General features: G+C 48.8%; 1 protein-coding gene across 4 annotated transcripts in view; it reads right to left on the reverse strand.

The window, feature by feature from the left end:
* LOC144756137 (butyrophilin subfamily 3 member A3-like) overlaps positions 1–14,457 on the reverse strand; it is a 387,539-nt gene that overhangs the window by 66,595 nt on the left and 306,487 nt on the right. For all 4 annotated transcript variants that reach the window (XM_078645702.1, XM_078645701.1, XM_078645704.1 and 1 more), the window contains one exon: positions 2,316–2,342. In XM_078645702.1, the coding sequence (XP_078501828.1) occupies positions 2,316–2,342 (27 nt within the window). The remainder of the gene's footprint in view (positions 1–2,315; positions 2,343–14,457) is intronic.

The raw sequence follows: 14,457 nt of genomic DNA on the forward strand, positions 1-14,457 counted from the left end.
TCTCAGACAATTCCTATTGGGGTCGCAAATTGCATGACTCATGTATATCAATGAGGCAGTCGAAACTTACGACCTCATTGGGAATGGCTGGCACTCCCAGGGATGGTGGCCTGATCGGGCTCAGCAGACATCCATGTCTGGGACTGCTTTTAAATAAAGCAGTTTTTCTTTTTTTTAAATGCAGCCCCTTTTCCTTAAAGGAAAATTATTATATATAAAAAATAAAAAATACACTTTTCATTTTCATAAGAAAAAGTTTTTTAAGGTTAACCCATAGTCATCCACCAATGTTCTTGTCGTTTTTGGTGTGTCCCAGAGATCATTACTTTCTGTCCCATTCAATATCTCCATAAAAACTCTATTTTGCATCCTACATCATTGAGGTACATTATACCATTCCGAAGGGGGTGGCAAGCAGATGACATGCAATTGTCCTCTGAATTACTTTGGCTCCATAATGATAGGATTGAAGCATCTAATAATCCTACATTCAAGTTTTCATAATAGGATTGCTAGTGCTAAGATCAACGCCAAATAGGACTATGCAAATTCATTACAGAGGAAGACCTCTCCAAATTCAATGGTTGCAGGAGGTACAGAATGCTCCTGCCAGGTGGTCTGCACACTCAAAGAGAGTAACAGGTTTTCTATTGGACTAGAATCATTGCATTGGCTGCCATGAGGCAAAAAGATCCTTTTCTAACAATGACCAGTTCCAAATGAGTGGTTAGAATAGTTCCATCACACTGTCAAAAAAAGTTAATCCTACTAAGGATTTTGGATCACACAATTGTTCGATTGCGGGCTGTCCTACGTATAATGAGAGGTGACGGGAGGTTCACCCACTTCGGCCCTTGTTTGCAGAATAATTTGTCCCTAGAATTCGTGGACAACCCCTGACTCCTTAGCTTCTGGCAATGTCCAAAGACTTTATCCCTACAGTGTTTCATCATAGTGCCCTGAGACTAAGTTCTCGACCCTTGTGAACATGTGTCTTTTTATCTTTTTCGAATGATATTATTTACTCTCACAGTGAGGTGCCTAGAGACAATTTGCTTAATGGGTTTAGTAATTTTTATCACTAAAAGGTTTGTTTTTAACTTCCTTGAACTGCAACACTTGTTTATTTCCTAATTGTAAAGTTGTTTTGGTGTTGTAGTGTCACATAGACATTACTCAAGGGAATGCCTTGCTGGTTTTGCCCGGCTACCAGGGGTAATCTTGGGATGCCTAGAAGAACCCTGTATACTTTTAAGCAGCATAGAGTTTTGACTTTGTGGAAGCATAGTAGCAGCTCTTCTGAAGACTCAGGCTTCTCTCACATCCATTTTAACTCCTTCGCTGCTCATGACGGCTCCCGGCCGTCATGAGTCATGGTAGGCGCGTGCTCATGACGGCCGGGAGCCGTCAGAACGTTGCCGCTCCGCCCACACGCTGTTAATTCCCCGCCTGTGCAGGAGAATTAATTAGAGGGCGGAGTTCTAACGGCACCCGGCCGTCATGAGCACACGCCCATCGTGATTTATGACGGCCGGGAGCCGTCATGAGTACCGCAGCACCATGCTCAACCCCCCTCCCCGCACCGCGGCGGAATTCGCGCCGCGGCGAAGGGGCTAAGTACCTGGTTTATGACATCCATATTCTGAACAAAAATATAGGTTTCTAATGACAATTTTCAACAACATACTTTAAAATGCATTGTTCTAATGCAACGCGTAAATTGACAATGTCCACTGCAACATAAATTACTTAGCTGCCGAAGAACTGATTCACTTTGGAAAACAGAACTATTTATACATTTTTTAACCAGCCAGTCATGTTCCACACACCATGCAGTGGCTAACCAATACATGACCACTGCCAGGGCCTGCGGTTCTGTAATCTGCAACAGCAGATCTTGGGATGCCTGTATACTTTTAAGCAGCAATGGAAAGCACGAACTGCACCTCAGCATGCTGCAACTTCACACCTGCTTTCTTGAATGACATTACTTCCATTAATATTACTCAGTCACAAGGCCTGCAATTCCTCATTGTACACCAGAGAGGATTGTTCTTATATCTAAAAAGGCTTGATTTGACTGTATAACTCTGTCTGACTTCACTGAGCTATTGTAAAAAATGGGATTACTCATGCTAGACATCGGGCAACCTGAACAATGGGAGAAAGAAGCGGGGGAAAAGGAGGCGAGGGAAGAAGCTAAGACTTAGAGAGTGGAAGATAGAGAATGGGTGGGGTGACGGAAAAACAGATTGAAAGGGATTCGAGTGGAATGGAGAGTGATGGGGAGAACTAGAAACAAACAAGAAATGTACCTTCTTCCTTTACTTGTTGCTTGGTTGCTAAAAACAAACAAAAACACAACATGTCAGGTTATTTATAGAGAGAATATTGTAGAGATTGAGTTTAAACAATAAACAGTACTTGCTGCTCCTCCTTCCCTCTCTATTTTCTCCTCCCCATCTATTCCTCCCACCACTCTGGCGCATGGGTTACATGTACAGTTCACACCTAGACATTAAACTGATGTACTTTCCACTAGAGTTGTCTTCCTAAAATGTACTTATTCAACACTAGCTGAGCACAACGCACCTGGCCATTCTGAATTCCACGTTTTTTAGGCGCCAGACAGTTTTGAGGCAGTCAAAGCTCATGTCAAGACTGAGATATCTCTCAAATACAGTTTAAAAATCTGGGGACCTGAAGCTGCATTCTGAACAAACGTATGAAGAAAGAGATGATTTACAATACATTCTTTTAATGTAACATGCACACTGATAATGATCATTCCAACATTAATGAGCTAATTGCACGATAAACATGTGATTCATTTTGCAAAAAGGGAGCCATGTTCCACCCACCATGGCGATTGCAGCAGGGACTGGTTGAAGCATGCAGATTGCAGCAGGGACTGACAGAAGCATGCAGATTGCAGCAGTGACTGACTGAAGCATGCAGATTGTAGCAGTGACAGACTGATGCATGCAGATTGCAGCAGTGACAGACTGATGCATGCAGATTGCAGCAGTGACTGACTGATGCATGCATATTGCAACAGTGACTGACTGATGAATGCATATTGCAACAGTGACTGATGGATGCATGCGGATTATAGCAGTGACTGACTGAAGCATGCAGATTGCAGCAGTGACTGACTGATGCATGCAGATTGCAGCAGTGACTGGCTAATGCATGCAGATTGCAGCAGGGACTGATTAATGCATGCAGATTGCAGCAGGGACTGATGGATGCATGCGGATTATAGCAGTGACTGACTGAAGCATGCAGATTGCAGCAGTGACTGACTGATGCATGCAGATTGCAACAGTGACTGATGGATGCATGCGGATTATAGCAGTGACTGACTGAAGCATGCAGATTGCAGCAGTGACTGACTGATGCATGCAGATTGCAGCAGTGACTGGCTAATGCATGCAGATTGCAGCAGGGACTGATTAATGCATGCAGATTGCAGCAGGGACTGATTGATGCATGCAGATTGCAGCAGGGACGGACTGAAGCATGCAGATTGCAGCAGTGACTGACTGACTGATGCATGCATATTGCAACAGTGACTGACTGATGAATGCATATTGCAACAGTGACTGATGGATGCATGCGGATTATAGCAGTGACTGACTGAAGCATGCAGATTGCAGCAGTGACTGACTGATGCATGCAGATTGCAGCAGTGACTGGCTAATGCATGCATATTGCAGCAGGGACTGATTAATGCATGCAGATTGCAGCAGGGACTGATTGATGCATGCAGATTGCAGCAGGGACGAACTGAAGCATGCAGATTGCAGCAGTGACTGACTGATGCATGCAGATTGCAGCAGTGACTGGCTAATGCATGCAGATTGCAGCAGGGACTGATTAATGCATGCAGATTGCAGCAGGGACTGATTGATGCATGCAGATTGCAGCAGGGACGGACTGAAGCATGCAGATTGCAGCAGGAACTGACTGATGCATGCAGATTGAAGCAGGGACTGACTGAAGCATGCAGATTGCAGCAGGGACTGACCGATGCATGCAAATGGCAGCAGGGACTGACCGAGGCATGCAAATGGCAGCAGGGACTGACCGATGCATGCAGATGGCAGCAGGGACTGACCGAAACATGCAGATTTCAGCCGGGACTGACCGATGCATGCAGATTGCAGCCGGGACTGATTGATGCATGCAGATTGCAGCAGGGACTGATTGATGCATGCACATTGCAGCAGTTACTAACCGATGCATGCTGATTGCAGCAGTGACTGACTGATGCATGCAGATTGCAGCAGTGATGCATGCAGATAGAAGCAGTGATGCATGCAGATAGAAGCAGTGACTGACTGAAGCACGCAGATTGCAGCAGTGACTGACTGATGCATGCAGATTGCAGCAGGGACTGCCTGGTGCGTGCAGATTGTAGCAGGGACTGACCGATGCATGCAGATGGCAGCAGGGACTGACCGATGCATGCAAATTGCAGCAGGGACTGACCGAGGCATGCAGATGGCAGCAGTGACTGACCGATGCATGCAGATTTCAGCCGGGACTGACCGATGCATGCAGATTGCAGCCGGGACTGATTGATGCATGCAGATTGCAGCAGTGACTGACTGATGCATGCAGATTGCAGCAGTGATGCATGCAGATAGAAGCAGTGACTGACTGAAGCACGCAGATTGCAGCAGTGACTGACTGATGCATGCAGATTGCAGCAGGGACTGATTGAAGCATGCAGATTGCAGCAGGGACTGACTGGTGCATGCAGATTGCAGCAGGGACTGACTGAAGCATGCAGATTGCAGCAGGGACTGACTGAAGCATGTAGATAGCAGCAGGAACTGACCGATGCATGCAGATGGCAGCAGGGACTGACCGATGCATGCAGATGGCAGCAGGGACTGACCGAGGCATGCAGATGGCAGCAGTGACTGACCGATGCATGCAGATGGCAGCAGGGACTGACTGAAGCATGCAGATTGCAGCCGGGACTGACCGATGCATGCAGATTGCAGCCGGGTCTGATTGATGCATGCAGATTGCAGCAGGGACTGATTGATGCATGCAGATTGCAGCAGTGACTGACTTATGCATGCAGATTGCAGCAGTGACTGATTGATGCATGCAGATTGCAGCAGTGACTGATGCATGCAGATTGTAGCAGGGTCTGACTGATGCATGCAGATTATAGCAGTGACTGACTGATGCATGCAGATTGCAGCAGTGAATGACTCAAGCATGCAGATAGAAGCAGTAACTGACTGAAGCATGCAGATTGCAGCAGTGACTGACTGAAGCATGCAGATTGCAGCAGGGACTGATTGATGCATGCAGATTGCAGCAGGGACTGATTGATGCATGTAGATTGCAGCAGGGACTGACCGATGCATGCAAATTGCAGCAGGGACTGACCGAGGCATGCAGATGGCAGCAGTGACTGACCGATGCATGCAGATTTCAGCCGGGACTGACCGATGCATGCAGATTGCAGCCGGGACTGATTGATGCATGCAGATTGCAGCAGTGACTGACGGATGCATGCAGATTGCAGCAGTGGCTGACCGATGCATGACTACTGAGAGAACCTGCAACTCTGTAACAAGCAACATTAAGCACTAGAGCTACGGGTTTGGCAAATCTGGGGATGCTACAGCATCCCCAGATTTATATGGAAGTTTAAAATGGCAGGACAATAAGGAGGCCTAGTTGGCGTTTATTTCCCCAACAAGAGTAACTTTACCTAAGGGGCCCTGTTGATGGGAGCCAGGAGAGGATGAATGTCAGATGAAGATGTGTGTTAGAGGTTTTGTTGCCAAAAATTATAGAGAACCCCCTGTTATATAAACATTTAGTAACTCAACCATGTGTGTTTGAGTGTTTCCTACAGCGACATCTGAATGAGTCTGGGTATGATAAATGTGAGCCTACGTTTTCACTAGGGCACAACTTTGTATTTTAATGATACCATACTTTATTTGTTCTATCAAACATTGTGACTTCTGGATAAATATATAGGGTCCATCTGATGAATCTTATCGCGGAAATGGCAAACCTGCATGCACCATTTCATTTGTGTTGCCAGCATTGTAGTCAATAGTTTAAAAGGTATTTGTTCTAAAATACAAGTTTGAACTAGGGTACAACTTGAAGAAAACTAATTTCACACAATGTACGCTGTGCTCACAAAATGGGAAATGGTAGAAACTAAGGGGCTTAGCCTTATTTACAAGCCCTTTGCGCCACTCGTTCGTCACTTTTCCCATGTTAAAAATGACGCAAATGTGGCGTAAGGGGTTTGTAAATCTCACCCCAATTGTTCTTCCTTTAATTCAATTTAAAGGATGGAACTAAGTTTGTGAAAAACAAAACTGCTCCATTTATTATTAAAAGGTTAATCACAGCCTTTAATTACGTGTTAGAATCTTTATTAATCCTGTTTTTGCATTGGTGCAAGCTCCCGTGTGTAGCTTAAATAGACCCATGCAGTCCTTCCGACTAAGAATCTGAGTTCACCGATTGCTTGTTAGTGACTTATTAGCATCACCACACCATTTTGACGGACAATGTGCCAGCTACAAATCATTATTGTTCCATACCACTGTATATGACTTAGCACAATATTGAGCAACGTGTGCTTCGAAATGCACACCTTGTTTACAAAATGGCCATACCACACTCTTCTACTGCAGAGGCTTTGATTATTTGCAACACTCATTGATTCAGACTAAGACTTTTTATCTCTGGAAGGCGCTGTGGTATAGAAGACATGACCGGAAGAGCGGAGAGGAAAAGGAGGGTGTATCCATTTTGGACAATGTGGAGCACTCATCAGTCTGATGTAACGTTCTGCCACCCGCAGAGTATCTGACCTCCCACTGTGCAACTGTGTGCTGCAGAGGGCAACTTATAGTGGTTTTGCAGTGGCTGCAGAGGGAGGGGCTTGGGATTTGGTATTATGTCGTACCTGGGGCCCTGAATACTGGCAGCTGGATTGGACGTCTGCTCTTACTGAGGTAAGATGTAATGTGGCCTCTCCTGGTGCCCTCATCCGAAGTCTCAAAAGGGGTGAAACTGTTGGGGGAACTCCTGATTAGGGATCAAGGGAGTGCGCTGTTGCCTTGCTCTCCTGGAAGTGCTCCAAGGCCGAGTCTGCTTTATCTCCGATAAGATGTGCTATCAAATGACATGTCCATCAGGGATTGTTGTACGTCGCTTAATAACACTGAGGAGCGAAGCAAAACATGCACCAAAGCACCACACTGGTCCCGACTGCAGTCCCTCACCCAAGCACTCAGTAATGCCTACGCCTGAGCATATGACATATTTTGCTGTATCCTGACCATCATGTTTGATTTGTTGATGGTTAGTTCTAAGGTAATTTGGACTGCTGGCAAGATTTCCGCCACCATGTCCCGCAACGCATGCACATAGCGTCCCAGGATGCAGGTGGGGCTCACAGAACGTAAGGCGAGGCTAACGAAAGATAACATATGTTTTGGCAAATGTCTCCATGTGTTTCGACTCTATCTGGCGGGGTGGTCGCAAGCGAGTTGGGTTTTAGCCTGCAGGTAGAGGCCTGGAGCACCAGGCTCTCTCGTGTGGGTTGTTGCAGGAGAAGTCTGGGTCTCCAGATGTAGGTCTGTGTCTCCTAGTAACTAGTGCTCAAGATCCAGGCTTCGTCCAGGTCCCAGCAGGGTGTGGGTTAGAGCCTCGTTAAAAGCACGAGGGCTTCCTATGAGGTCTGCTTGGGTTACAGGACTTCTTTCAGGAAGTTTGTCTTGACCTCAATGGTAGGCGGTTCTAGGTCTAGGGTCTTTCCTGTCCCCAAATGACCATGGCAAAGGAAGAAGACTCTTCCACTGATGCTCAAGGAGTTATATAGAGTGTAGTGTCAGTGGAGGTGTCCAAATCACTGGCATCTTGGAGATTCAGATGAAGATTCTCAAGGTCTGTGAATTATCATCATTATAAGGGGCAGGCAGTCTGTAGTGTAGTGTAAAGGAAGTGTTTCCAAATCTGAATAACCTAAGGGGTGAGGAGGTAGCACTTTGGCAAGTGTCGCTGCAGATTAACTTTAGTGTAAGAAAGGACTATTGACTCCCCCTCTGGCGTCAGCAGCATCTAAGCCACTGCTATACTCTGGAGTCAGTTATGGTGGCATAAGGGGTATTGGCCTTGGTACCTACCCCAGGGTAGGGCTCTGACTTAGTACGTTTTTGGCTTTTGAGAGTTACCCAATGATTTCGACCTGAAGAAAGAGCGCCCATGAGAACGACCTCGGGAATAAGTATGCCTCCACATCCTTGAGTGGGTCAGTCATTCATGCCTTTTGGCAAAGATTCACATCGTAGAGTTCGGCCTCGAAGCCTCAGATGGCCTTTGGGTTATTCTAAGCGCATTTGCCACAAGATGCAAGTCGCGTGAGGAGCCCGTACACCAGAAAAAACCTCATAAGTGTCTGCCACTAACATTTGCTTGTGGCAATCCTCTGCAAGCTTTAAACCCTGTTGCTTTTGGAAGAGACATGCCCCTTGCACCCTGGAAAAAGTTTGAAAAAACTGTCTGTTAAGCCTAACAGAATTCAAAGGAGCGAGCTACGGATCCACATCGGAAGGCGCAGAAAGAAAGGAACTGACGTTAGTGCATAGGGGTGGTGACGAGGTAGGGGCCCCGATATTACATTTGGAATGGAACGAGATGGATCAGACGTGAAACTCACAACGCCACCTACTGACGTGCAACAGAATTACTTCCAAAAAATTTCCCGATACAGTCTGACACCTCGGGATATTCACAAGTTGAGGTATCTGAGATTGAATGTATCCCTCATGATATGAAAACTGCTCAGTTGAACAATAAGTAAATATGTATAGCTACATAAATATGTATATATATATATATACACACACACACACATATATATTAAACATATATATACACAGACATATATTTATATATACATATATAGCTACTTATATAGATATATAAATATAAATATAAAAATTACACTCCATCACCACGAATATGCTAGATTAGAATAAAGCGTTCAATAAATACATCCGAATGGAACAGTATATAGGAAAACAGAATAGAATATAAAAATATTGGAATAGGACTGTAACTATAAAATAAATAGGAGGATAAGCTTCATCAACAGCACATAACCCAAAATCTCTTCAGGTGATTAATCAATTTAGGGCTCTTCCGACATTTCCTTCATAATCCTTCTTTCTTTTCTTTTTCTCCCCTTCCTTACAACATCCCCATGTTCCATTGTTTACCTCTTTTCATGATCATCATGTTTCAATAAACTTTTTCACTGGCTCTGACCACCATGACACTACTTCATTATCATTCCCAGGTTCACCCATACCTCATTTTATCACTCCTCAACTCATCTGTCTTTGTGTATACTTCTCCTGTTTGTGCATGAACAACTCAACTAGCCTTCTGTTACCCAAGCCCATGTGTTGAGATCTATTCATCAGTGCTAGACAAACAGTGTGAACTGGACTCTACCTCTAAAAAAGAACACCCAATTACCTGCCAAAGAAAGAGGGGTAGTTCTGAAACTTGACAACATTTTGACAACATTTTTTTTATGTTCCTTCTGTACTCTAAATCCCTATGGACCATAAATTGTACATGTTCCTTTAACAATATTCTGAACCATTCTACTAACTAAAATTTTTCAGTGGGGTGGTAAAGTCCTCTTTTAAGTCTGAACACTCTTGTAGAGGCTATCCTGTGAGACAGACTACGGATTGCAAGACAATGGAAGCCAAACTTGCCTCTAGAAGGCATCCCTAAAGATGGGCTAAGGATTGCAAGATGATGGAAGCCAAACTCACCTGGGGAGGATATCCCTAGAAGCAGACTAAGGACTGAAAGATAATAAAGACTAAAGTACCCCCTAGAAATGACACCATCTTTGCCCTGATACTGTCTTGGGTTGCTTGTGTTCCTGTTCAGGGAGGACCTAACCTGGCAGTTCGGCGGAATGCAAACGCTAGCTCTGAGGCTGAGACCGGATCACAAGAGAACGGGTGAAAGGGCAGCCCTCCTGATCACCGCTCCAATCCCGTCCTGCCCCGCTCCACAACCGGAGCTGCTGCCTCTGCTGCCTCTGATGATTGCACCGTCCCCTGCTCCCAGCCGCCGGGCAGAAGCAGCCGAGCCCACGCCGTCAAGCCCTGAGCCGGCTCCCCGCCACCCGGAGCTTTTTGCCGCACCTCTCACCAAACCTCGGTGCCGCACCAAACTCCGGGACTCCGGGCTCCAAGTTCCGTGCTTCAGGCTTCGGGCTTTGGGCTACGCTCACAGGCTCGGAGATGCTCCAAACGCTAACCCAGTGAACGCCGGTGAACGCTGGTCATCACACCACTCGCTTCTCTCGCTTCTCGCCTCAGTCTCGCAATGGCCCACCAGAGTCAATCCCAATAAGAATCACATGCACACATACATAAAGATGGTGCCACACTCAAAGACTTGATTTACAAGTTCATGAGGTAGGCTCCATTTTGAAATGTTGGTCTCCTTTATGCATAACCCTTCTGTAATCACCTAGAGGTTTCAATAGAACAAAAAGTAGTGAATAAATGTGGTAGCCTTCCTCAAAGGAATCAAATATGGAAACTGTGGTGACAACCCCTTTTTCGCCTACCTTGAAAAAAAAAAACCTTTCCTTAAGGCAACTGTGATGGCATCGTCACGAGTGAGGCCATTGAGGTTGGAGTTGGGCAAAACTGTTGCATATTGGGGGGCGTGGCTAGCAGCCGACGATGGCGGCCGCAGCTTAGGGAGGCTCCTGGGCGAAGGCGGCTTTCCGCGAACATCCGTAGCAGAATCCTGATATTTACTGGCGGAAAGGGGCGGACCGGACCCAGCGTCCATGCGGCGAGCTTCGCTGAAATTTCCGGGAACGGCGGCGGCTCGAACGGGCAGGATCCTGAGGTCAAGTGGCTGAGGAGGGGCAGGGCCTAATTGCCGCAGCGGAGCCACGGACTGTCGGCGCGACTGCATCCAGCCGGAAGTGACCCGAGGGCGGGGGTGAGTGGCAGGAAGCGCCGGTGAAACGGGCGTATCACCCTGAACCCTCCGTGGGGCCCCCCTCCCGTCGACCCGAGCACTTGGGCACGCGTCCACACTACCAGTCGGCGCCCCCCGGTCCCGCAAGCATCCGCCAACGGCGTGACAGGGGTGGCGTAATCTCGGCCTAAGACCGCCATTGCCCGGCCACGCAGAAAGAATACGCAGAGCACCAGCAACGGCCGTCACAGGCACACGGCCACTGCGGTCGTCGGGAGGTGGGCGCGACGGACTTCTGACCGGGAACATCGGGGGCCATTCGCATGCTGAGCCACAAGAGGAGATAGGGCGTGGACAGCGCATATACCGGGGAGACACCGAGGAGAGGCATATTGTGGCAACCCCGGCCGGTGTGGGTCATACCTCACAGCGCACCGCCAAACTTTCCTTTGGGCTCCTTGCTGGGGGGCGGCCTGACCCCTGGCTTAGTCGCAATCAGTGGGAGAGCGCTGGACCGCTACATGCCAGTGAGGAAACGCCGTCCCCCATCGCAGTGACCAGATAAGCAGTCACGGCCCGCCGCAGAAGTGCAAGGAGGCGGCCCTGCGCGACCCACGCACGATCATTCTCTCCAGCTGGCAGTCCACTTCCCGGCGACGCCATGTCCCAAAGGGGCCCCAGAAGCAACGCGACCCAGGCCAAGTTGGACAAATTCGCGTATGAGAGGCACTCGCCGCCACACGACCCACGCAAGACCGCTGGAAAAACGGCAGAACCTGAGGGGGCGAGGAAAGCCACGCTTGACGATGTCCTGGTAGCTCTGGCCCAGGTGCAGACGACGGTGGGAGCCACGGCGACGGAAGTCACCCTGATAAGAGCGGATCTCCAAAAGATGAATGAGAGGGTCAAGCAGGTCGAGGTGGTCACTAAATCGCTGGTGGAGGACGTATCCGAATTGCAAACAGCAGTAGAACGCCTGCAAACCGATAACAAACTGCTTCGGGACAAACTGGATGACCAGGAAGGGCGCTCCCGGCGCAACAATGTCCGAATTTTAGGTGTGACGGAGTCAGAAGACACGGGGGCACTGGACCTATACGTGGAGGACTTGATCAAAACGCGGCTCAAGCCCAAGGGACTCTCGAACTTCTTCTCCGTCGAAAGGGCGCACCGCGTCCCGGGAGGAAAGCCCAAGTCGGGGGCCTCACCACGACCGATACTGGCCAGATTGTTTAATTTCCGGGATCGGGATGCCATTCTCCAAGCCGCAAGAGTGTCACCGTCCGTCCAAATTCAGAACTCCAAAATTGCTTTCTTCCCGGACTACACGGCGGAGGTGGCCAGGAGACGGAGAACATTCCTGGAGGTAAAGAAGACCTTGAGAGACAAAGAACTGCCATATTCGATGATCTTCCCGGCAAAGCTGCGGGTGGTAGCGGACAAAAAAGTGTGGATCTTCGACTCCCCGGATGCAGCCCGGGACTGGCTGGAGGGTTGGCACACCGTTGGTCGACGGCGCAAAACACACAAACCGGATCGGGACCGTGGAGAAGGCAGCAGACATGGCTCTCAAACGTCGGGACGAGCGGAGGGAGCAGACCACTCGCCCTCCCATGGCATTGAAGGGGGTGGCGAGGAAGAATGACCCTGACCACGGCCTCTACGCTCTAAGCAATCACCAACCGCCGTACAGACTTATCTCTTTCAAGGCTGCAAGTTGACGCTGGCATGGCTGCCCCGAAAGCCTTCAGGGAGGCCGCCTGCCTGGGGAGACGCTCTCCCCCCTACACGCAAGTACTCTGGTTTTGGGAGGGGTAAAGCACTCTGCTCAGTTGGGGTGGCGGGCAGTTATAGGTCCGTTAAGCATGGGGGCAGGGAGGGGGGTTTGTTTTGAACTGTTTTTGTTGGGAATGTGCACAAAGGGTCGAGGGCATTGTTTCAGTATTTACAAGAATCGGAACACTTTATTGGGAACGGACAATGACTTTATGCCCCCATGATGCAGCTAACACTTGGCTGCGCAGTGACACAGCCGCTAGACCGGCCACTTTTTTGGGGCAATACATCATGTACCTCATTGCCACTAGATGGCTAACGATTTCTTACCTGCGGAGGGGGTGACTCCCTCTGATACGCACTGCCCACCTTTGACCCTGGTTTCCTGGAATGTAAGGGGCTTGGGGGACAAGGTCAAGCGGGGATTGGTCTTAACTGCTATTAAGCGCCTGCGTCCTGCTGTGGCCCTGTTGCAAGAGACACACCTGGTGGGGGGAGCTACGAAGGCCTTAGATAGACGAGGCTACAAAATGTGGGCCCACTCAGCTTTCTCGTCCGGCTCCAGGGGGACCGGCGTTCTAATACAGAAGAACTCGCGTTTCATCCCCCTAGCAATTAAGACTGATGACCAGGGCTGCTTTGCGGCCGTGCAGGGACAATGGGAAGGGAAACTCTTTCATTTGATATCAGTGTATATCCCACCGGCTTTACACTCGGTTCACCTCCCAAGACTAGGAGACTTCCTTTTAACTCTCCCCGAGGGTGAGGCCATTATAGGGGGGGATTTCAACGCGGTCATGGACCCACAACTAGATAAACACCCATCCCCCGCCCAGACTGGGGGGGAAACATACTTTCGGCGATTTGCCGCGGCCATGGGCATGACAGACATCTGGAGACACTTACACCCGAACACGAAACACTACACATTTCACTCCGCAGTGCATGGGAGCCTGTCCCGTATCGACTATTTCCTGTCGCTAGGGGAGGCCCTTTGTCATGTGGAGACCCCGGTAATTCACCCTCGTGGTATTTCTGACCACTCACCGCTCACACTGACGATTTCCTTACAGGCAAGGGCACGTAAGCGCATTTACCCCATGCACGCATCATATTTCAAAATTCCACAGGTCCGCAAGGAACTCAAACGCGCCACGAAGCACTACTTTCTTGAAAATGCCCATTCGGTGCGCTCCCCGACGACGCTCTGGGAGGCCTACAAAACGGTTCTGCGGGGCCACGCCATTAACATCATAACTGGTCATAAGAAAAGACAGTCTCAAGAACTAGCCGACCTAGAGATTAAGTTGAGGGAATGTACCGCGGCACATGAGTCACAGACCTCCCCCGCTGCCATGCACGCACTCGCTCTCCAGCAACAGCTGTACAATGATCACCTGCGGTTGGTAGTCAAGGGGCACATAACCGAAACCCAGAACAGGATTTATGAAGTGGGGGATAAAGCAGGGAAAATGCTGGCATGGCTCGATAAACGGGAGGGCAACTCCAGGGGGATCCAATGTCTAAAAGATGAACAGGGAGAGGCGCACGCTGATCCGAGGCGGATAACAGAACTGCTTGCGTCCCATTTTGAACAAGTATACACCCCGGCTCGCGAAATAACACCTGAGTGTGCCCAGACGCTCTTGGCAC

Source organism: Lissotriton helveticus, chromosome 5_1, assembly GCF_964261635.1.
Source record: "Lissotriton helveticus chromosome 5_1, aLisHel1.1, whole genome shotgun sequence".
In the NCBI taxonomy this organism is placed as follows: Eukaryota; Metazoa; Chordata; class Amphibia; order Caudata; family Salamandridae; genus Lissotriton; species Lissotriton helveticus.